Here is a 23,850-nt window from a genome sequence, read left to right as displayed (position 1 = left end):
ACACAGAGACAAAGAGAGCGTGTTGAAAAAATATAAATCTATCAAATCTTACAATTTTTTTCAACCCATATTCGTTTTCCTTCTTTCAACGAGATCCTTTACAATACAAATTAAACATGAGATCAAACTCTTGGTTTCCACGTCTTGGGTTGCTTTACGTGGCTTTGGTGGTATTGATACCATTTTTAGCTTCGTCTAGACACAGCTCATCATTTGCACTTGCTGCTTCTTCTGATGAAGACGCACACGAAAATTATGGAACTGTTATTGGAATTGATTTGGGTACCACTTACTCGTGTGTTGGTGTGATGAAGAATGGTAAAGTCGAAATATTAGCCAACGACCAAGGTAACAGAATAACCCCATCTTATGTCGCATTTAACGGTGACGAGAGATTAGTTGGTGACGCTGCCAAAAATCAAGCTGCTTCTAATGTCAACAATACCGTCTTTGACATCAAGAGATTGATTGGTTTGAAATACAACGATGACACTGTTCAGAAGGAATTGAAACATTTGCCATACAAGATTGAAAATAAGGGAAACAGACCTGTTGTTTCTGTTGACTACAATGGCGAACACAAGGTTTTCACCCCAGAAGAAATTTCAGGTATGATTTTGGGCAAAATGAAGTCTATTGCTGAGGAGTATCTCGGAAAGAAAGTTACACACGCAGTCGTCACTGTACCAGCTTACTTTAATGATGCTCAAAGACAAGCTACCAAAGATGCTGGTACTATTGCTGGTTTGAACGTTTTGAGAATTGTTAACGAACCAACCGCCGCCGCCATTGCCTATGGATTAGACAAGACTAACGAAGAGAAACAAATTATTGTTTACGACTTGGGTGGAGGTACTTTTGATGTCTCGTTGTTGTCTATTGAAGGTGGTGTTTTTGAAGTTTTGGCTACTGCTGGTGACACTCATTTGGGTGGTGAAGATTTCGACCACAAGATTGTTAGATACTTGGCAAAGCAATTCAAAAAGAAGCACAACATTGACGTCTCTTCAAACCCTAAAGCCATCTCCAAATTGAAGAGAGAAGCAGAAAAGGCAAAGAGAACCTTGTCCTCACAAATGTCAACCCGAGTTGAGATTGACTCATTTGTTGATGGTATCGACTTTTCAGAAACTCTTTCAAGAGCTAAATTTGAAGAATTGAACATGGCCTCATTTAGAAAAACTTTGAAACCTGTTGAACAAGTGTTGAAAGATGGTAATGTCAAGAAGTCTGAAATTGATGATATTGTCTTGGTTGGTGGTTCTACCAGAATTCCAAAAGTTCAAGAATTATTGGAACAATTCTTTGACGGCAAAAAGGCTTCAAAAGGTATCAACCCAGATGAAGCTGTCGCCTATGGAGCCGCTGTTCAAGCTGGTGTCTTGAGTGGTGAAGAGGGTGTTGATGACATTGTTTTGTTGGACGTTAACCCATTGACCTTGGGTATTGAAACTTCAGGTGGTGTTATGACCACTTTGATTAGGAGAAACACTGCCATCCCAACCAAGAAATCACAAATCTTTTCAACTGCTGCTGATAACCAGCCAACAGTCTTGATTCAAGTTTACGAAGGTGAGAGAACCATGGCCAAGGATAACAACAGATTGGGCAAATTCGAATTGACTGGTATCCCACCAGCACCAAGAGGTGTTCCTCAAATCGAAGTCACCTTTTCTTTGGATGCCAATGGTATCTTGAAGGTTGAAGCTGCTGACAAGGGAACTGGTAAATCCGAGAGTATCACCATTACCAACGAAAAGGGAAGATTATCAAAGGAGGACATCGATAGAATGGTAGAAGAGGCTGAAAAGTATGCTCAACAAGATCAAGAATTGAAGGAAAAGATTGAGGCTAGAAACTCTTTGGAAAACTATGCCCATCTTTTGAAAGGACAATTGAGTGACAAGTCTGAAACCGGATTGGGATCCAAATTAGAAGATGACGACAGGGAAACTTTGGATGATGCCATTAAGGAAACTTTGGAATTTATTGAAGACAACTTTGATACTGCAACCGCAGAAGAGTTTGAAGAACAGAAGCAGAAATTGATTGACGTTGCTAACCCAATAACTGCCAAATTATATGGCGGTGCTGGTGGTGCAGCTCCAGGAGGAGAAGGAGATGCCAAGTTTGGAGACGATGACTCCGATGATGACATAGATCACGATGAATTGTAGATAAAGCTTTTAATCATGTTGTATAGAATATTCAAAAAGAAAAAAAAGGTGAAAGCATAATCACAGTCCCACTCTGTACATTGCTGTTGTGTCTTGACCAAACAAAAATTTTCGGTTTCAAATTTTTTTTTTTTTTTTTTTTTTCTTTTTTTTTTCTCTTTCTCTTTACATTGAGGAAAGAATTCAAAGACTTAACACCATTACATCACCTGTATATATTGGGATAAGACTAAAACAATGGCAAACAGAAAGCTACAAAAGTATGTTACTTGCCGATGGAAATAATGAGGTATGAAATGTATACTAACGACGTGCCAGGGACATAGATGTCATTTTCAAGCGAATCCAAGAAGGTCTACAAGACTTCAACTACCATTACGAAAGGTATGAAAGTCTAACGAATACCGAGGACGACTCAGATAACCAACGAGAGAAGGAAAAATTGGCAAATGATTTGAAAAAAGAGATCAAGAAACTACAGAAATTTCGAGAGCAGATCAAGCACTGGCTACTGAATGATGCCGTTAATACCTTGGGACCAGTGGGGACGTCGTATAGTGCCAAACTTTCGGAAAACAAGAGTACTATTGAGGATGCCATGGAAACTTATAAACTAGTGGAAAAGCAGACGAAGTTGAAGTCATTTTCAAATCAGTCCATTATGATGGCATTTGCCGACAATGAAAATGGAGAAGAAGAGGAAGAGGAGAGTGATGAGGACGAGAGCAGTGAGGAAGAAGATGAAAGCCTATACGACGAGTTGTCTGAGGAAGCAGTGGATTTGATTAGATACTTTAAAGACTCGATCTCACAACTTAGAGAGCAAACCGACAAGTTTACGCACGAGTATGAAAAGTTGGCGTCAAAGAAGTTGCGAAAGAATAATCTTGCAACTATTGAAGCCAAGAAGGAAAAGATCCAAGCCACAATATCCAACAACAAGTTTCACCAAAAGAAGTTGCGTAAATTGATCAAACAGCTAAAGAATGGCATGGTTACTGATTTCAACCTTATTTTCGCATTAAAGAATGATTTGGAGGCATACTTGGACAAGAATGGGGACACTGATTTGACCAAAGATACCGAGTTGTATGACGATATCTTTAACCAAATTTCAGCTGTAGATGAAGACTATTCTGAAGTCCATGAGGACACGTTAACAGCACCAACATCTGTAGACAGCGCTAGCGTGGTCAAGAATGGTCATATTGAGAAAAAGTCGAAATCGCCAACACCTACCAAGCTGTCGAGTCGAAGTTCAAGTGAGCAACCTGGCCAACCAAATCAAACACAACAGCACCAACAGCACCAACAGCAGCCACAACACTCACAATCGTCACAGCAGTCTCAGCACCTACCCAAAACCCATCACGCTCATTCTGCTCGTTCAAGCGATGGAGGGGAGCAACGACACGTTTCTCAGACGCATTCTAGCACACAAGCTGCATTGCATGCACCAAATACTCACCAGAGTCCCGAAATGGCATCGCCGGCTATTGTCAGAACGTTGAGACCAGCTACAACTCCCTCCAAACCAGTTGGTGGGCTCAAATGGTCTGCAGCTGCAGCAGTCGGTTTACCCGAAACACCAGAAAAGCCTGTTCTCCATGACGAGGCGGCGTTGGTGCCTGATGTGGCGACCAGTGCAAAGCGCGAAGCAAGCGTGCCTTTCAAACAGTTGGAATTGGAGGAGATAGATTTGGACAAGTACAAGGCCGTCATTTCCAACTCTCCCTTGTCAAAGACTGAACACAATTTATTTTCCGATATGGATTTGGTTCGTGTGCCCCCTGGAATTCAGGACTTGGTGATTTCATTTGCTTCAAAACGAAACAATGAAGAGTTCAAGATTCTCATTGACTCAGCTGAATTCAACCAGTTTACATCACCAATTTACAAACCTTATTTACCCAAAAGCGTACAACCAAATTGTTATTCGCAATTCACAAACTTTAGCTTCAAACATCCCACCTCATTGAGTAAATTTCAATCACACTGGAACAAAATCAGAGCTTATTACGGGTTCAAGAGTTTAACTGATGAAATCAAAAAATTGTCTCTACAGGATTCGTCGCCAGAAGTTGCCACTTTGCTTACTGAGTTAACATTTGTTTTGTTTTACGGATACTACTATGGTTTGACTCCAGCTGAGAATTTGATTGCTGAGAGTTGTTTATTTGAAATTGGTTGGAAACCATACAAGAGCCAATTTGAAGCCAACAATAGGAGTCCATCACCATTTGGAGATGCTTCTGTAGAGAAGAAACTGGGCCAGGGTCAAACTCTGTATTGGTTCAAGAGGTTGAAGCTTATATCGAATGACGCAACCGAGGGACAACAGCAGGCGACTTTTGAGTTTGGTGATTATCAAGTGTTTGATCTAAACTTTTGGGAGATTTTTGTAAAGTACGGATTCAAGCTTGAGTACGGCTTGTGTCAAACAGCACCTTCAAAGACATTATTTTAAATATATCCAAATCAATCTAATTATATACATATCCAATTTTAAATCTCAGATGACATCATCATTTCTTGTGATGTTTGTAGTGTCGACTCAACAATCTCAGAAAATTGCGAAGCTTCGGACCCTGGATGAGAAGTCAACAAGTCTGGAGCTGAGTCGTGATCGGCAAACCCTCCTTGGTCCAACTTGTAGACGGTGCCATCTTTTGCAACCAAATTGGGAACATTCGCATAAGTAGTGGCATTCGGCATTTGTGCAACATCTACGAAATTGTTAATTCTCTCCTGTATTATACCAAACTGTTTCATCTTGGGTGGGGAAATTCCATTACTAGCAATAAGCTGCTTCAAACTTGGTAATGCATTCATAGCTGGTGTAAAAGCGCGTGAGAGCGTGAGAGCGTGTGTGAGTGTGTGAATGTGTGTGTTGTTTGTCTAACCTCGGGATTTATAAAAAAGGTTCTCCGCAAAGTTGAAGAGAGAAAAAAGAAAAAAAAAAAAAAACAAAAAGGAAATCAGATATTTCATATTTCACTCCAAACTGATTGCCATTGGTAACCCTCCTCCAAAAGTAACAAAACATGGAATACTATTCATCCCTAGATGCGTCTCAGCTAGATTCAGAAAGACCAACCTTATTCGAACTCATCTCAGCCAACCAGTTGGAATCCTTATTGTCACCCTCGTTGAGATACATTTTGGTCCATTATGCTAGTAGGTATCCTCGATACTTGTTAAAAGTCAACAACTACTTTGATGAGATCAACTTGGCATTGAGGAGCTTTATAGAATGGTACTTTCTTACGTATTGGCAAGGCTCCTTCACGGAAAACTTTTACGGCCTCAAACGAGTGAATCAAACACCATTATCTCAAGGCGAGTTCAACAGTTCAAAGTTGACTCAACTAGTGCCCTCTATGATTGAGGATAGGAGAAGGATCACATCCTTGCAAAAAATTGTATCCATTTTTGAAGTCACTGGGACTGCTTTCTTGTCCGAAAAGCTAAACTATTGTTATGAGGTATGGTATACGAAATACATCACCAATCAATTGAATACCCATGAAACACTCACAAAGAGGGAGAATACGAAGATCCAAATCAAGAGAAAATTTGTTGAGATCTATCCGTATGTTCAGAGTGCTTACAGGTTGGCCAACTTTATTACAACCTTGATGTACTTGAGCGGATCGTCCAAGTCCCCGACAATCTTAACCTATCTATTCAAAATGAATTACTCCCGATTAAATCAATACGATTACGACAAAAACGAGCCACAGCAGAAGTTACCAGGCACAAAGAAACACAACAAGATTGCGCCACCCACAACTGTCGAGTTGCTTTTACACTTTATCCTGAACAACATAACCAACCCGTCCTGGAAAATGGTGAAGCTCGTGTTGGGAACATTTTTTCCCGTTGCTATATTCACTTTAAAATTTCTTGAGTGGTGGAACAATTCCAACTTTTCAGCAAAGCTTCTCAAAAACCTGGGCAACTCGCTCGATTTCACATTGCCGCCTCCATCTAGATTGTCTGCGGCATTGCGTGCATTCGCCACGCGGGATAAATCGATAAAGAAGAGAAAGCCGTATAAATCGGGCAAGTTCTGTCCTTTGTGTAAGAAAGAAATGACCAATCCAGCGGTCATCGAAACGGGGTATGTTTTTGATTACTCCTGCATCTACAATTATTTGGAGAAATCGCATATTATCGTGTCGAAAAAGGTTGAATCTGAATCTAAGGAAGACGATGGCAACGAAGAAGAGGAGGTGCACTCGGATTATCTGGAAGACGTTGAGGGGGAGCAGGTGCATGAGAAAAAGGTCTATGATATAAATAAGGGTGGAAGGTGTCCCATTACTGGACAGAAATTGCTTGGTTGTAAATGGAATCCATTGAAGGAGGAGTGGCAGATCGAAGGTATCAGACGTCTCATACTTTAGATGATAAACCAGTACATTTGATGTTTATTACCGTGTACGACAAATATGTAGCTGTACTATACATCTGGGGACAGTATCTTCCCTGCCTACAACTCTGCTGCAAAGCTCTCTCTCAGCCACAGTTTGGACGATTTTGCAACAAACAATAGGAAAAAAAAAAAAAAACAAAAAATTCATTCTGCAATGGACCCACGAGGTACCCCCCCCCACGTTGAAGCCAAGCATGAGTAACCAAACAAGAACATTAAAAGCCATCAAGTTTGACAGGGATAACATTAAATTAGAAATATTGAACCAGTTGGTTTTACCTTACGCAACAACATACATCCCAATCACTGCAATTGAAGATGCTTACAATTCAATCAAGTCCATGCAAGTAAGAGGTGCGCCAGCGATCGCAATTGTCGGCACATTTGCCGTCGTTGTAGACACTTTCAACTACTTGAACTCGCAGCAGTCTGGTGACCGTGACGTCAAAGATCTACTTCAATAGTTGGATTATTTGATCAGTTCACGTCCTACAGCTGTCAATTTAGCCAATGCAATCAACGATATTAAAGAGATCTTGGCGGGTTATGATGCCACTCAAAAGGTGAATGAAGAGATATACAAACAGATCTTAGACTACGCTGTTAAGTTGTATGACGAAGATTTAGCGAATAACTTCAAGATCGGTGAAAATGGATTAAAGTACATAAAAGAGTCGTTGAAGGAGGAAAATTTTGAAGGACCATTTTCCATAGTCACTATTTGCAACACTGGGTCATTGGCCACTTCAGGGCATGGTACGGCGCTTGGAATTATTCGCTCGACTTATCAATCATTGAGCAAGAAAAGTTCTGGTGAAAAGTTTTATTTGGAAAAAGTCTATCCTTTGGAGACAAGACCGTACAATCAAGGAGCGAAATTGACCACTTACGAATTGGATTACGAAAAGATCCCCTTCACTTTAATTTGTGACAATATGGTGTCCTCATTAATAAACACATTGAATTCCAAGTCTAAAGCTCCTGTCAAATTCATTATTGCTGGTGCAGACAGAATTGTTGAAAATGGTGACACTGCAAACAAGATAGGTACTTTCCAACTAGCCACTATTGCCAACTACTTCAACTCCACCCAAAACACAAACATCAAATTCATTGTTGCTGCTCCAAGAACCACAATTGATTTGAAAACTAAGCAAGGCTCAGAAATCAAGATTGAAGAGAGACCAAAACATGAATTGACAACCCTTGTTGGCCCTCAATTAAAAGAGGGGGACGATGTAGGAGACAAAGTCACTGTGGGAATTGCTACACCGGGAATCGACGTCTGGAACCCGGCTTTCGACGTGACCCCACATTCATTGGTTGATGCAATAGTCACAGAGAACACCAAGGTTTACACAAAAGACCTGAATGGTAAATTCAACCTTGCTAATTAGACAAATTAGACAGACACACATTATATAAACGGTAGAAACAGCTCATTAATTTTTCTTTTTCTTATTCTTTTTATTCTTTTTCTTCTGGTTCTTCGTCTTGGTTACTGGCGGGTTCGGTTGCTTTGCGTCGGTCTCTGCATTACCGTTAGCGCTCTCTTGCTTGTCAGTCAGTTTTCCCGCCATTGCTAATTTATCGCTCTCATGGAGGTTATTTTGAGCTGCTTCTTCACCAACAATATCTACCGTGGATGGGGGGTTTTCCAACAGTACTTTGTCATTTCCATGAGTTTCCTTTGCGGGGCTGTCATTCGCGGTCTCATCCGTAATATCTGGCCGCGCTACTTCGCTCTTGTCGTTGTTCGCACTATTGGCCTTTTCTTGCAGTTCTGGTGATATATAGACTGAGCTTTTTTCATCTCTGGTTGACCCATTAGACTCGGTTGAGGTGATGGACAACGGGGGTTGGTCAACAGTCAGTTCCGGTTTGGCAAGTTCTTCTTTCTCAGCATCGTTGCTTTCTTGGTTTCGAATTTGAGTGTTGGAAACTTTGTCTTCAAGAACTGTCTCGTCCTTGGATAAGTCACTAGATTTACAGTTGCTGTTTTCTAAGGAAGGAGAGTCAGCGGTTGCGTCTTCTTTATTGGCTGTGTTTTGCTTCGTATCTTCCTTCAATTTGGTTGTCACACTCAGGACAGTGTCAAAGGCCAGACTTGCCGGAGATTTATTTGATTTGCTGTTTTCTTCAAGTGATCCTTCTGAGGTAGCCTGTGCTTCACTGTGCTCATTTGTTTCTGTCACATGATTTGGATAGACTTTTTCCTCAACTCTTTCGTTCGTCACCCTGTCTCTACTGGAGTCTTCAGAATTGACGGTCACAATCAGTTCCTCCTTTGTCTTATCACCATTTTCCACTTCTTCAGAAGGCTCATTCGACTCCAGCTGATCTTCAACCACCTCAGCATCAAACAACACGTTCGAGCTATCTGGAGTATCTTCCTTACCAAGTTGATTCCAAACTTGCTCTGATGCTGCTGGTTTACTCACTTCTTGAGTAACCGGATTGGTCACCTCACCTTCCTCCTTGATGCTGGTATTAGACTGAGTATGTTCAGCCCCATTTTCCTTCTTTGGAGTTACACCTCGTTCAAAGGAGTTTCTCGCGGATGAGACAAGTCTTTCAAAGGTGTTTTTCAGCTTTGTAGGCGGCTCTTCTTTAGCACTCTCCACGGTGGAGTTGCCACGCATTACTTCATCCATCTTTGTGTCCTCTTCTGTGGGCATCAGATTCACATTCTCCCATATAACTTGTCCAGAATTTTTATACCCCGAAATCTCACTCAATTTGACTCTGAAATAATCAACGTCCCGAAGCACGTTATGCTTTTCGTTAAAGTCTTTGAATGGAGGTAGTCTTGTGCAATATGTCTCCACAAAAAGTCGCTTATAATTGTCAAAAATACGCAAAAGAATAATTGAGTATTTTGCTTCTGGCAAGTATCTCATCAACACCTTTGAAACAGTCATCGTGTCCCTCACGAGGCTCTCCATGTACGAATGACATTGTTGTGGGTGCTTCACTGGCTCTGCCCAGTTGATTTCCGGAAGCTTGTTACAGCTCAATACCGTCCTCTCTTCCATTATGGTGATGACCTTAGCAAATAGCTCAGTTTCATGGCTCTTGTAATCGGCAATCATTGTTTTAAATGTCAATTGCTCATTTTGCTCAGGTGTCTCTTTGAACCCACCTTGTAATACGCTGAGTAGAGCAATGTTGAATTCAATAAATCTAGTACAAAGTGCCAAGTGCTTCGTTGTAATGTGCTTCAAGCCTGCAGTCCTCGTGGCACCGGCTCCCAATACTGCTTGTGACACCCTTGAGTTTAAGTCGCGAAAATAAATCAAAAGATTGTTCTCTATAGTCAAAGAATGATTGGGGAAAGCTTTGGATGCGGCCATATACTCCTTAACATGACCCAGCACAACCACAGCTAAATGAGGAACCATGAACTCGTCCCCGTAAATATCCAATTTGGTTGCAGAAAACTCCAGCTTATCCTCTTGAACTTCCTCCACCGTTCCATTGTCATAAAAGTCCATAGATGCTAACCACTCAGACCCTGAAAAGCCTCTTGCGCCATTAGATTGAATGAACTCGATGTAGCCCTCAACTTCATTCAAAGCAATCTGGGCTGGTTGCAATGCCTTAGGATCATCTACAACCTTCCAGCTTTCGCTCATACAGCTTTTTGCTACCAGTCTCGAAAGGTTGTTGTGAAGTCTATGTATGTAGTATACCAATTTATTGGGAAACCACTCCTTCAAAACATTTCCAGCTCCAGTAAACTCAAATGCTGGATTTATCTGTTCACATTCGCTTAAATAAGCCAGCGTGATTGAGTAAAGTCGAAGATAAAGTGTAAGTGGTAAATCACTAATTTGGTCCTGACGCACATTCAAGACCTTCATCAAGCGGATTTGGGTCAACTCTATTGCCTTGTGAATTGCTTTCGTTATATCCAACGACATTATATTGACATCTGAAGAAACGCTTGATAAAGCAACATCGAGCAAGAGCTTTTGATGCACCGAAAGTCTACGCAAACATTCAGACAATTGAGCAAAAGTTTGAGCAAGCATACTCTCAAACTCTTTTGGAGTTAGGATTTTGATGTTGGCACTTAGCGCGTTGGATTTGCTTTCGTTTTCATTGGGGCCGGGAGTACTCTGGGTTGAAGTTTGCGAATAATCTTCTGGCTTTTGTTGGGTCGGGAGATTCTGCTTTATAATGTTTTTGATTTCTCCTATGAATTGGTTTTGATATACCGCGTATGCATTGATTAGTTGTCCTGCTTTTCCCAAATACTCCACGTACTCTCTTAGTTTCTGCTTGAAGCCTCCTTCAATGTTGAGGTATGATGTATTGATAGGATTTGTGGCATACTTCCTTGAACCGTCCATTTTGGAGTACATTCGGTTCAAAGTATCTCGCGATGGAACGCTTTGGTAGTGTGACTTGATATCGCCCAATAAAAGTTCCACAAAGTCGTCAGTGAATTTCTTTGAACAGTCTGTTTTGAGCGAGTGTAAATCGTTACGTAAATGGATCAATGCAGGGACATTACTTAAATTGGAAACTTCAATCTTTGGATATACTCGCCTAATTTCAGGATCCTCCACGTTTGCAAACTCCACTCCCGTAATCAATGCCTCTGTTGCCACAATTTCATTCAAGCATTTGAAGTAGTTGTTTTCACGGAAGGATATATTGGCTAGTTGAAATGTTATTGTAATGTATTGAAGTTGTACTGTTGTCCTCTCTAACATCTCCACATTCTGTTTCCGTAGCATCAGCTCAAGTATCTTTAATCCTTGTTTAGCTTGATTCTTCTCAAGTGATTCAAGTTTCAGGGTCAACTTGTTAAAGTCTTGCACGCAGTTTTCTGACTTTGATTGAATCTTTTCAATGTCACCAATTGCATCAAAGAACGAGTCTGATGACTTTTCAATCTCAGAAATCAAATTTATCTCCACAATGTCTAAATAGTTTGAAAATTTCTCCTGTAAACTCGTATCGTTAATGATATGGTCCTCCTCTAATTTAAGATTTGTGTTTTCCAACACCTTTTTGAATGTTCTTGGATCATCTAGTTTGAAATCAGGGTCAAGAAACACTTCTGGCACGTTTGATAGCAGGTTGCTCAGGTCAATGTGTTCAACAGACGAAAATGCAGAAGCCGTACTAGTATTCGAGTTGGACAATTTTCGCAATGATTCCTCCGTTAATGCTTTATAACTTTCTTCAAACTTTTTATACTCGTCAATTATATCATCAACGTATCGTGTCTCTATCAGTCGGTTTGAAACTTTCTTTTTCAACCTCTCTAGTTGTACTTGCGGGATATCATGTGAAGTTGGTGTATTCAAATTAGACACCAATGTCGTCCCGCCATTCAATTTCACCGAGTTTCTCGGCGCTTTATTTTTCCTCGACCTTGCCTGATCAGAGCCGACCGTCAATTCGTATATTGAGTTTGGGCCCAATGGTGAGTATACCGCAGCTGACTTATCGTCAATATTGAAAAAAGTGCCTGACAGTAAAACGCTTTCATTGTCAATGCTTCTCCTATATGATGTTATCGAGCCAGTTCTTCTGTGTGAATGTGGATGTAAATTATGAGGGGTGCTGATTGATGAAGGTAGCTCAGTTGAGCTGAAGGAGTGTTCTGATGACTCCATTGGGAGATCATCATTCAAATTAATGACACTTTCATCTAGTGACAATACGTTGATGTTATTCGATGATTCATCTGCCATGTGTCGATGTTTCTTGTCTGATTATAGATGAGGATTTTTGAGATTTCGGCAAAGCCCTAGCCATTCAAAGGTTTTGATTGTTTTTTTTTTTTTTGTTGTCCGCACGGTTGAAAGTTTGGCTCATCCATGCGAAATTTTTCAATTGCCGAAGATTAACCAGAGAGAACTTCTTTTCAATCTAACGAGATTAGACAGGTATACAGTCCATTGCGAAGGTGAGTTGCTGTTTTAAAAAAGCCCCCCTTCCCTTCTTCCCCCACTTTTTAGAGCAAGAGTAGAGATAAGATTGCTGGAGATGTGGGAAGTTGTGTAATATGTACGCTTCTTTGGTTTATGTTGAGTGGAACTAAGAATGTATCAACGATGGCTGCCTCTTACAGACACTCTAGCAGTTTCTCGCATCTCTCGGATCAATGATCTTTGACTGGGTAACTCTTGCTCAGATGACGCTTTTGTCTTAAAGATTTCTATGGAGCCATCCAAAGATTGTTGTGTACTGTGACATGTCGCAAAAATCACATCCAAGACATGTCTGTCTCATTACTAATTGAGCAGCAAAATGACATCACGCTAGTTCTGCACTAAAACACACTTTTCTGAAAAACTTTCCGTTTTCCATAGCAGTACCGTCTTTACAGTTTGGTTGAACTACAACAAACAATGTCATCATTATCATCATCGTCCTCACCTTCTTCAGAACAAAGGCCAAAACCATGCTGTGTATGCCTCGATGAAAGAAAGGACAGAGACAAATGTGTGCTATTGTATGGAGTTGAAAGTGAAGATTGCAAATCAATCCTCGACAAGTATACATCATGTATGAAGGGTTATGGATTCACACCCAATGCAGTCAGAAACTAGCTTACGTTATATGGAATAAGGAACTTAATAAACGATAATACCCCCACCCTTACTTCACCCAATTTTTCTCTCGTCCGTCATCATCACTACTGTGGCATTTGGTCAGCCAACTGTGACCCACGCTACAATATGCCAAAATATTCAGTACATTGTGCATGCAACAGTAGCACTAGAAATAGAAATGGTAACTTTAGAATCGAGTTGACTTTTCGCAACGCTTTTGATATAAATGTAGATGTATTTAAGTACTCATTTATTCACTAGAAGTCGATCCATAGTGCTTATGGTGGCCACTCCTTGCATGAGGATTACCCCCCAGTTCAATCTCCTCCCGTTCAGTGTTCAACACCTCATCAATCTCCCGTTGTCGAGTGCTGGCAGTCTCCTCGTCAAAATTAGGATACTTGAACCGAATCAATTTATTACTCTCAAACCAGACTTGGTTACGGATAAAATTATCAATAAGGATCAACTGCAAACAATTCATGATAATGGGTATGATAAACATAACAATGAAAATCTCAACTTCGTCAGGATACTCGTCCAACCAACGAAGCAAAATATGGGATGTGATCCAAAGCAACTCCCGCTCAAAAATCTCCACTAATCCATACAAGATAAACTTTGTAATCATCAAACTTGTGAAATAAATCGCCAACTGTTTGCTAAATGCTCTCCAACTTGGATTGTTCACATCACCATACTCACCACTCTCAATCTGAGTAATGTGAAACATTCGCTTACACACATAATTGACTCCCCTGAACACTAAATATAGGATGTAAACTCCAATAGTACAATCAAACACAATATTCAAGAAATACCAATCACACGGGTCATCTTTATCCGGGTCATCATCTCCGTAACTCGGCTTCTCATCACCACCACGTATTAGCAACACCAACCCCGGTGCTGTTTTGAGCACCGATAAAATAACATTAAACACATGCACGCCCAACGCACCAATAAGTTGCTTGCTCACGTCAAAGCTCCATACTGGCCATGTTCGTCGTATGGGGTACTCGTAGAACCGCTTGACTATAAGACTAGATAGGCAAATGAGCCCGAGAAACGCCTGTGTGAGGAGTGAAAATGTACCAATGAGTTCGCATTTTCCATCGTCGTCTTGTGGTGGCGGTGTTAGCTTATGGGTGGTTAGTGGAGTTACTGAGAACGTCATTTACTCTCTCCAATTAGTATAGAATTGTGGGTAATTATATACCTCTTCCCTCGCGTGGGTAAAAAGGATATGCGTAATTAGCAACTGACAGCAACGATTAGTGGAGTCTCTTCTTTTTCTTTGTTTGTTTTTTTTTTTCCTGTCTTTTTTCTGGTAATGTGCATGTCGCAAAAGTTCTTTGCGTCACTCACGACACACAACTACAAAACTTTGTTCCTACTGAATTGAATTTTCGTTTATTTGAAATCTATCTTTACTCCACTGTAGGTCTAGTATATCATATCACTTCGTCTTTACTACATCAAGACGCAGCAACCTTCAGCCTGTTTAATAAACTTTGCCTCATCGTGGTGTATAATCTCATCCATCGTCAAACCCGCTTAGACTCTCAAGTGAACACCCCCAACCCTACTCCCCTACTCCCCACCCATACCCCTAGCCGTCCCTCCTTCCCGAACGTTTGCCTCCTCTAACTCCTATTCTCAGTCAACGGGTTATGTCCATGGAAAATCAGTTCAGCCAAGGCTTGACTTGATCTTCGTGTGCCTATACTCAACCCCTCCTCTTCGTCGTCCTCTGAATCACTAAATTGGAAAGGCATATGCACTGATTGAGAATGAAGTTGGCTATTATGGTTCGAATATGAGTGTGTGGGAGTGCCCAAATGCGCTATAGGCGTTTTGGGTCCAGAAAGTGGTGAGGCTGGTGAGCTACCAGAAACAGGTGAGGCAGGTGCAGCTGCTGTCCCTCCTGATGTTGATGTTGATGTTGCTGCTGTTAGTGCACCATCCTTGCCACTACCTTCTCTATCGCCATGCTCATTGAGTTCCAAGGTGCCAACAGCTACATCCTTGTTGTTGTTGTTGTTGTTGTTGTTGTCGATCAAATCGTAGTTCACATTGGATCCCATGTCGAGATTCTCAGGCACATCAACAACATCGGGTGTTTGTGACCCCTGATACTGGTATGGATCACTTGGATACACTGAATTGTAATCATAATAGTAATCATATCCTCTGCTGATGTCATTACCAACATTGTGTGACAAACTTGAAGTGTATGGATAATCCTCGTCACTTGAATCCTCATCTGATCCGTAATTCAACGTGGTTGGTGGTAAATGTTTTATAGATGTGCAACGTTTAAGTGAAGGAAACGAGTCTAGATCAGTTTGGTCGTGGCTTTTTATCGATGGCGAAGATCCTTGGCTTGGTGCCAATTTCAAAGTAGGGTTGGAATTAGACTTGACTTTCAAAAAGAATCCTCCTTCATCGTCTTCGTCCAGACCACTATCCTCATTTTCCAAATCTCCCTCATACAAATGGCTTCGAATCAAATTGTCATTCACTTGGTCATCGTAGTCGTCATATATTTCATCTGTGTCTTCATAGTCGCTAAAACCACCCTCCTCGTCATTACCATCCGAAAACGAGTCATATGCCACGCATTGTTGTACTACGTCATTGAAGTGTATATGTCTCTCACCGTGCTCGTCGTCGTCGTCGTCCCCACCTTCTGTTGCTAATTGATCGTTTTTCGAAGAAGCGTGGTCTCCGGTTTGGGAATCTTGTTTGATCAGTGACGATGAATTTGAATTCAGCTTGTTGCTCGAATTGAGCAAATTCTGAAACCTTGCTACACTCGAATTGTCTGTGGTTTGATTTCTGGAATATTGACTGTTTAACTTATTCAGAAGGGCATTGTAGTCAAAATACTCATCAGTTGCTTGGTTCTGCTTCTGTAACTCTTGTTGTTGTTTCAATTGTTGCTCTCTTTTCTTTTGATGGATACTTGAGGCCAACTCCAATTTTAGCAAGTTTGTATGACTAATGATTGATTCTTCAATAGTTCGCTTCTTCAATATCGGTTTTGGTGCATTTTTGTTTTTAGATTTTTTGGGTATTGATATATCTCCTGCAACGGCACTGGTGGCTGTGGGCTCGTGGTTTACATCATCCTCATTTTCGTCGTTCCCATCACCGGAAGACACACCTTTGTTCTTCAATATTGGGCCATATAGCCAAGTAACATCTGTGTCTTTAGCCCAGTTAACTACTTCGGGACTGATTGTTTTTAAATTTGATCTTCTTTGTGCCCACGTTCTCCAAGAGGCATTTTCTAAACGGGCGGCGTTTGCCACATCGTGTTTGTTCGACACCACGTACCTCCATGATTTGGAAATGTCCGACACATCCCACTGGTGAGACAAGTAGTCCACGTGGCGGGAAGGTTCTGCCGCCACATTAGTATCATCGTATGGAATCAATTCAGGAGACTGCAAGTTGAGAGCTGGTCCAGAAGTAGGAGAAGGAACAGGCGATGGCGAGGACGACACCGATGTTGATTGATTGCTATTGGTATTATTGCTATCGGGTTGATCGTTTGATGGTGGTGTTGTAGTGTCGACGCCGTTATTTCTATTTCTCGGCGTTGTTCCTGCTGCCAACGACTGCTCTTTAACTTTCTCAGGTATGAATTCATCAAGAAGACCTAAAGACCTTGTTCTTTTCAACTTGAATGTGGTGTTTTCAAAATGATCGTCATCTTCAGCATCCACATGTTGTGAAGTAGTGGCCCCACCTGTAAATACCTCATCTGACATGATTTAGTGTACTTTAACGCTGTCTCTGAATTCTCTTTGTTTTTATTAGCTTCTTGATGTAGTGAGTTGGATGAAAGGTTTGCCAACACACACAGACAGAGAGAGAGTAGTAGTGTAGTAGTAGTAGTAGTAGTACTCGTAGTCGTAGCTAGGATGTGGCAGGTGTAGTTTGATGATAAGTAAAGGACTGTGTGTGTGTGTGTGTGTGTGTATGTGTGTATGTGTGTATATATAGTGTTAAAAAGATGTCTCTAATTTGTTGAATGAGTGAATTTAAAGAGAAAAGTTAGTGATTGTTTTTATTCTTTGTCTCTTGTCTATTTTTTTTTTTTATTTTTTTTTTTATTTAATTTTCTTTTGTTTTCTAACTCTTGTTTTGGAGGGGAAAGAGATTTTGTTATGAATGATATACGAATTGCGACACGACACTGAAGTACCCCGTCATCTTTATTCATCTTTGTCCATCCACCTCTGCTTCATCCCCCTCCCTCTCTCCCCCTCCCCTTCCCCCTATTGTCTTTCAATTGACATGACAGGGAGCTTACTGACTTACGTCGGTAGGTACATAACTCTCTTAGGTCCTTCCTTGTCGTTTTTATGACTCGGTTTTGTTTTGTCTCCAGTACCACCAAGCTGAAGAGAGTTCATCCAGTTGGGTTTGCAGTTGAACTCGTGGTTATCCAAAGATGAGCAATTTAGTGGTAATATCAATCTTAAGGAGTTAGCTTCTTTCTAGCTAGCTAGGTGTAGACTGCAATTCTCTTTCTGCACTGTAGAGAACTAGAGATACACAAACGACAAAAATGACGTGATAAATTGAAACAACAGTTGTGCAGATTCTACACTGCAACCATACAGCAAGTCCAGGCCTATAAGTAGCTCTAACCAGTTCAATTCTTGACTGTGCATAGTTTGGCTCTATAACCCACTGACAAGAAGAAGAAACTCTTCACACAAAGGTCTTGGTCGAAGCCATTACCCTTGGAAAACTGAGAACATTGGCCCCCCATACCAATGGAGCTATTGCTATACATCAGCTCAAATAGCTGTATATATAGTCTGTATCTTGGCAATACAACCAACTGATTCTGTACAGCAAAAGTTGTACTGCGTAGTTAAAAGAGTGTAATATTTAGTTGCACGACTTTATACGAAGAATTAATTTATCCGATTTGTGGGGGCAAAGGGGAGGAGAGGAGAGGGAAAGAAAGCGCGCACGCTGGACAATTTCGGAAAAGAATTTCCAGTTTCTTGTTTTGTGTCACATTCTCAACAAACGTTCGTAATAACGATGAAGAAAAGAAACAATGTGAGCTCACTTTAAACTTGCTGTACCATGTGATTATGAACAAGTGTTATGGGGTTCACACACACACACACACACGTTGCACTGAACAAGAGTAGCTGCTCTGTTATTGTTTTATTATTCAAAATTGACCAATGTATGTTCTATTCCCACTGATGTAGCAAAAGTCAATTGTATGTCTTAGTGTATCAACTATGGGTGAGTTTTGGTCGCCGTACAAATACTTGTAGTTCCCTAACTCGTCTATTTTTGTCTTTCGATCAACAATCGGAAGTGCGGTTACATCACATGTTGTCCATGAATGTCCAGATGTTGACATTATCATATTGTTTGAGTTTGTCTGTAGCTCAGCTTTAGAGTCAATGCTAAATTCTTCAACTAGGTTTGTACCCACTTTGATCTTGGCTTCAGATTCACTCAATTTGAGACCAAACCGAAGACCCTGTGCTATTAAAGAAAACCTGTCTGTTTCATTCTCCACGGGGTATCTTTGAGCTACTTGATGTAACAACTGTATAATATAATTTCGTATCCGGTGCTCGATACTATGGTGTATGGCATGCACTCGTTTGTATAACTCGCCAGTCATTCCATTTCCTGGGGTTTCAAATTGCCCAAGTGCAGACAAGAGCAATCTTGCCAAACAGATTTTGAATTGATTGTCAACAACTGCTTCGTTTTGAACGAAATGTTTTATCAAATCCACTTGCAAAGTTCCCTCTGTTGTCGGTTCTGGTAACTCCTTTGGTTGCAAGACCTCATTCACAAACACTTGTAGCTGTGGTACAAACACGTCAACCTTTTCCAAATGTGACATGGTCAAGTCATCAATCACCACTGGTATGGTTGCAAAATTCTCTAAATAAAAACATGCAAGTTTGGCTATGGATGTGTTCACCACCGTGTCCTTGAGTTGTCCTATTGACGATTCAAGTTGAAAAAATGACAAATTGACGCTTATCTCAGAGGGGATTCTGAAATGGATCGCATTCTTGGGTAGGACTTTGTACACTACCCCCAAGATATTATCAGTAATTGGTTCAACCCCGTGTAAAATTATACTACCTTCAATTGATCCTCCTTCGAAAGACATTTGAAACCTATTCAATACTCTTTCTTTAAACATTGCCCATGACAAGTCATTGGGTATCTTGGATAGATTGCCTCCATCGAATGAAAGTGTAAGAATTGTTGAGTCTTCGTACGCTAACACAATCGACAACTGTTTACTTCGTCCTGCAATAATAGACGTGCAAGTATTCCAAGTCTCTGTATCAAACTCGTGCGTACCTCCACTGCCTAATACAACAACCTTTGACATAAACACCACAATGACTAAAATATCCTCCTGGTACTGAACAATCTTTGCCTTCTGAAAATGACCTCGCTGAGCTGGATGGATCTCCTTTACATCGTCCTTGACCACCAGTATCGAATTGTCTCTTCCAATAACCAAAAGAGTATTCTTTTCCCAGAATAGTTTTGCAATTTCCTTTGCAAAATCAACTTGTTTGACCACGTTCAAGTCAAAGTCAAAGATGGTGATTCGATTAGTCAAATCGACAACTGCCAATTCACTTCCATAAAATGCAAAGTACTTTAGCCTTAGACGTTTGAACTCCTCGGCGCTGACGTACCATTTCCCTTCAAAGAACGGAATCTCATACAATTTTGCCAACGCTTCAAACACATTAACCTTTACTTTATAGTTGTATATCTGATTGTGATTTTCTCGTCCCAAAACTAGCATCTCGCCTGTACTGAATAACACCCCCAACAAACAGTCTCTCGTATTTGGATTTATTGTACTCCACTTTTGCTCAACAATAATCGGCTCTTGAGCAGTGATGTTATAAAACTCGTCGCCATCCTTGAACACAACATCCTTGAACCGACCCACGGGCAAGTTTCCAACTGCTTCCGAATACAATATAGACCCAGTGGAGAAGATTTCTTTGGTGTTTAAGACTGTTCGATGTCGGCTCTTGTTGATTGCATTGTGATATGATGGAAATCGTGGTTCAACTATAGCTAACTCGTTATACAGGTTCAATGTTAGCTGTAGATTATCAGATAGCTGAATTGGATCATGACGAGCTAATGCGAGGTCTACCCGGTTCAATTTTATGTCCGAGATGAAGGACATCTTGGGGGAGGGAGGAGGAAGTTGATGTTGTGGTTTTGAGATTCCTGATTTGTGCGATGTTTTCTGTTTTTATTATATCACGACGCGTACTCATCTGGTTCACTCAATTTGGACAACTGCCTTTATGTCTAGCCATGTGTCCCACTGCTGCTCCCCGAAATTACAACCATCCATTCACCCCTTACGACATTCAACTCCAGCTTATGGATGCCATATATGATACTATAGAGAATAGGTACAAAGTCGGCCTTTTTGAAAGTCCAACTGGGACAGGGAAAACACTATCCGTTATCTGCTCCACTATGACTTGGTTACGAAATTACAAGAGAGATCATGTTTTTGATATTGGTGCTGATCCAGATGAGAGCAGTGATGATGAACCTGAATGGGTAAAGAGTGCCTATAGGAGCTCCATAGTTGACAAGTCAAAGGAGAAACTCAAAGAGTTTGAGACACACTTAGACCTAGTTGAAAAGAGTCACGGGGGTAAAATGAGAGCAGAATCAGCAGGCAAACAAAAGGTTAAACGGCGACAGATACAGCAAGAGGATGCGAATTTCCTTCCTGATGACTATCACGACACTGATTCGGGATCAATCGAAGCACAAAATGTGAAGCTCAACCGGGAAATTGAGAGTTTAATGAATCACCAAGTGAACCAAGCCAAGGAGTACAGCTGCAAAACCAAAATCTTCTTCTCTTCCCGAACACATTCTCAGTTGAATCAGTTTTCAAGTCAGCTACGACTCACATCCTTTGACGCTTCATTTGATGACATGTCAGAAAGGACAAAGTATCTTCCAATCGGGTCTCGAAAGCAATTGTGTATCAATGAAAAAGTATCTAAACGTGGAGATCATAGCATCAACGATGCCTGTATTGATTTGCAAAAGACAAAAGACGGCTGCAGCTACTTGACAAAAGATCAGTCGCTTGTTAATGAATTTTCTGATTTGAGCTTGTCTCGGATTAGGGATATTGAGGACCTTGCAATCTTGGGCACCGAACTCCACGCGTGTCCCTATTACTCGGTTCGACAGGGTCTAGATTCTGCAGAAATAGTCTCACTACCGTATCAACTACTTTTCCAAAAATCTTCTCGAGAAGCTTGGGGACTTGACATTAAAGATGCGATTGTAATAATAGATGAGGCGCATAATGTGGTTGACTCAATCACATCATTGTACGCTGTGAAGATTACAATCAGCCAGCTCAACAAAGTGATCCAATCTTTGAAGGTGTACTTGAGCAAGTTTGCCAAGAGATTAAATAGTGGCAATCGAATCAATATCACCAAGTTGACAAAGATCTGCAAAGTATTGGCAAAGTTTATGGAATTGGAACAACCTTCACCGGGAGCGGAGGTCAAACCAGAAGACATATTTGAAAATTCCACTGGGGATCTAGTAAATATTCACAAGCTAGACGAGTACTTAACCAAATCCAAGATCGCCTACAAGATTGAGTCATATATGGAAAAAACCGAAACTGAATTTAGTACAACGACACCTGTGCTTTTCGAAATTGCAAAATTTCTTCGTGCTTTGACAAACCCTGGAAAAGAGGGGAAATTTTACTGGGATAAAACTGGAGATGAGTTTGAGCTTAGGTATATGCTATTAGATCCAAGTGTGATCTTTAACGAAATTGTGACACAGGCTAGATGTGTGTTGCTTTGTGGTGGTACAATGGAACCAATGTCGGATTTTTCTGAGTTTTTGATACCTCAAGTTGCAAGGGACCAAATAAAGAAGTTTTCATGTCAACATATCATTCCAGAGAGTAATCTAGAGGTGTACACTGTTGACAAATGGGGTAATGACTCTGAATTTGATTTTCTGTTTCAAAAACGTGAAGATGTGTCACAAATTGACAGATTGGGTCAATTTATTTTACAAATATGTCAAGTGGTTCCTCATGGTATTGTTGTGTTTTTCAGTAGCTACAATTTTCTTTACAAAGTTGTACATCAATGGCAAAAAACCAGCACTTTTCAAAAAATATCCACCTTGAAAACAATTTTTCAAGAACCTACAAGTTCGTCGCATGTGGACTCTGTGCTATCTGAGTATTCAAATGCCATAAATACTTCAAAAAGAGGGGCGATTTTGTTTTCAGTGGTTGGTGGGAAGTTGTCAGAAGGAATCAACTTTTCTGACAATCTATCTCGAGCGGTCTTGATGGTAGGTCTACCTTATCCCAATGCATTTCTGGGGGAAATTGTTGCCAAGAGGGCTTTCATAGAAGCACAGGTTGTTGAAAAAGGAGGAACACCACAAAAGGCTAAAGAATGTTCAAATGAGTATTATGAAAATCTATGCATGAGGGCCATAAATCAGAGTATTGGTCGTTGTATTCGACATGCCAATGATTATGCATTGATTTACTTGGTGGATAAACGGTACAAACAACCACGTATACAAAACAAATTGAGTCAATGGGTCAAGAATCGACTTGTCTTTGAAGGCAATATCATCGGTAGCTCTGCAAAATTTTTCCTGAACAAGTGAAGAAGTATAAATCTTTGATCCAATGGTGGTTGTGTTTGCTCTTCAATAATATAGTACCATATTGGAAACAAGGACGACTTTAGTCTTTTTGCTAGTTAAGTGTAGTCTTGGGAACTACAAGAAATCGCGACTAAATGAAGAGATAATCTTCAGAAACAATTTAAAATTTCTGCGGCTGCAAAAAAAAGAAAAAGGGAAAAGGAAAACAAAATTCAAAAAAAAAAATAATGAAAAGGACGAGATTCGAACTCGCGCATCTTACGATACTAGAAATCACAACTTATTAAGTCGTAAGAAACTTAATTCTTGAGTCTAGCGCCTTAGACCAACTCGGCCACCTTTCCAATTCTTGTGTTGTTGAAGACTCAGGTGACCCTCATTGTGTAAAATAATATACCTTTTTCCTGTACAATTTTGGTTGCAAAATGTCAGCACTCGAGGTGTTTCTCATTTGCGAAGCTTTGTAAACAGAGATGGTGTTAGTTACAGTGCTCCTCAGTCTTGTTTGCCTCTAATTTGTTTTGTTGCACTACACTTTTCAAAACTTTGTCTCATTTCTACCTAAATATTTGTGTGATATGTTGCAAGACCGAAACAAAGAGAAAGAGACAAACAAGCTGTCGAAAGCCCAAGGCAGACTATATTTGGAGTAATTTGCTCTACATCATATACTAAAAAGTTAACTGCATAATGTTTACTTGTTACGAGCTGAACATGCATAAATGAAATAGAATTCTACCCTCTAGTCTCCACCAACTGACTTCCATACATACGCGTGGATTGTTTCTCGAGCACAATTTTTCATGGGCATTCACGCTCGTGCAAGATAATTCGTGGTGACTACCACTAAACTTTTCCACAGCACCCAATTTGAGGAAACTATACTACGTACTATTTAATGCCAGCGATATTCCCTCGC

General features: G+C 40.6%; 10 protein-coding genes across 10 annotated transcripts; 5 read left to right on the top strand and 5 right to left on the bottom strand. All coding sequences in view use genetic code 12, as the record gives it.

The window, feature by feature from the left end:
- Positions 1-116: 116 nt before the first annotated feature.
- KAR2 (Hsp70 family ATPase) lies at positions 117-2,177 on the top strand (the record flags this gene model as incomplete). Its single annotated transcript, XM_051752528.1, has 1 exon — positions 117-2,177. One exon carries the CDS (start codon positions 117-119, stop codon positions 2,175-2,177), a length of 2,061 nt encoding a protein of 686 aa, XP_051608148.1.
- Positions 2,178-2,414: 237 nt separating this feature from the next.
- On the top strand, positions 2,415-4,644 carry NOT3 (CCR4-NOT core subunit; the record flags this gene model as incomplete). Its single annotated transcript, XM_051752527.1, has 2 exons — positions 2,415-2,437; positions 2,496-4,644. 2 exons carry the CDS (start codon positions 2,415-2,417, stop codon positions 4,642-4,644), a joined length of 2,172 nt encoding a protein of 723 aa, XP_051608147.1.
- Positions 4,645-4,682: 38 nt separating this feature from the next.
- KGF57_003137 (uncharacterized protein) lies at positions 4,683-5,009 on the bottom strand (the record flags this gene model as incomplete). The annotated part of the gene is made up of 1 exon (XM_051752525.1): positions 4,683-5,009. One exon carries the CDS (start codon positions 5,007-5,009, stop codon positions 4,683-4,685), a length of 327 nt encoding a protein of 108 aa, XP_051608146.1.
- Positions 5,010-5,221: 212 nt separating this feature from the next.
- PEX12 (ubiquitin-protein ligase peroxin 12) lies at positions 5,222-6,586 on the top strand (the record flags this gene model as incomplete). Its single annotated transcript, XM_051752524.1, has 1 exon — positions 5,222-6,586. One exon carries the CDS (start codon positions 5,222-5,224, stop codon positions 6,584-6,586), a length of 1,365 nt encoding a protein of 454 aa, XP_051608145.1.
- Positions 6,587-6,809: 223 nt separating this feature from the next.
- KGF57_003135 (S-methyl-5-thioribose-1-phosphate isomerase) lies at positions 6,810-8,012 on the top strand (the record flags this gene model as incomplete). The annotated part of the gene is made up of 2 exons (XM_051752523.1): positions 6,810-6,962; positions 7,080-8,012. 2 exons carry the CDS (start codon positions 6,810-6,812, stop codon positions 8,010-8,012), a joined length of 1,086 nt encoding a protein of 361 aa, XP_051608144.1.
- A 45-nt stretch (positions 8,013-8,057) lies between these two features.
- On the bottom strand, positions 8,058-12,326 carry KGF57_003134 (uncharacterized protein; the record flags this gene model as incomplete). The annotated part of the gene is made up of 1 exon (XM_051752522.1): positions 8,058-12,326. One exon carries the CDS (start codon positions 12,324-12,326, stop codon positions 8,058-8,060), a length of 4,269 nt encoding a protein of 1,422 aa, XP_051608143.1.
- Positions 12,327-13,440: 1,114 nt separating this feature from the next.
- On the bottom strand, positions 13,441-14,367 carry KGF57_003133 (uncharacterized protein; the record flags this gene model as incomplete). The annotated part of the gene is made up of 1 exon (XM_051752521.1): positions 13,441-14,367. One exon carries the CDS (start codon positions 14,365-14,367, stop codon positions 13,441-13,443), a length of 927 nt encoding a protein of 308 aa, XP_051608142.1.
- A 469-nt stretch (positions 14,368-14,836) lies between these two features.
- REG1 (protein phosphatase regulator) lies at positions 14,837-16,969 on the bottom strand (the record flags this gene model as incomplete). Its single annotated transcript, XM_051752520.1, has 1 exon — positions 14,837-16,969. The coding sequence occupies one exon, from the start codon at positions 16,967-16,969 to the stop codon at positions 14,837-14,839; it is 2,133 nt and encodes a 710-aa protein (XP_051608141.1).
- A 1,427-nt stretch (positions 16,970-18,396) lies between these two features.
- KGF57_003131 (uncharacterized protein) lies at positions 18,397-20,421 on the bottom strand (the record flags this gene model as incomplete). The annotated part of the gene is made up of 1 exon (XM_051752519.1): positions 18,397-20,421. One exon carries the CDS (start codon positions 20,419-20,421, stop codon positions 18,397-18,399), a length of 2,025 nt encoding a protein of 674 aa, XP_051608140.1.
- Positions 20,422-20,624: 203 nt separating this feature from the next.
- KGF57_003130 (uncharacterized protein) lies at positions 20,625-22,931 on the top strand (the record flags this gene model as incomplete). Its single annotated transcript, XM_051752518.1, has 1 exon — positions 20,625-22,931. One exon carries the CDS (start codon positions 20,625-20,627, stop codon positions 22,929-22,931), a length of 2,307 nt encoding a protein of 768 aa, XP_051608139.1.
- Between the last annotated feature and the right edge of the window lie 919 nt (positions 22,932-23,850).

This window comes from Candida theae (genome assembly GCF_024610275.1).
Source record: "Candida theae strain CBS 12239 chromosome Unknown scaffold1, whole genome shotgun sequence".
NCBI lineage: Eukaryota > Fungi > Ascomycota > Pichiomycetes > Serinales > Debaryomycetaceae > Lodderomyces > Lodderomyces theae.
The sequence above is the reverse complement of the archived record's forward strand: the minus strand, read 5'-3'. Positions and strand labels throughout refer to the sequence as shown.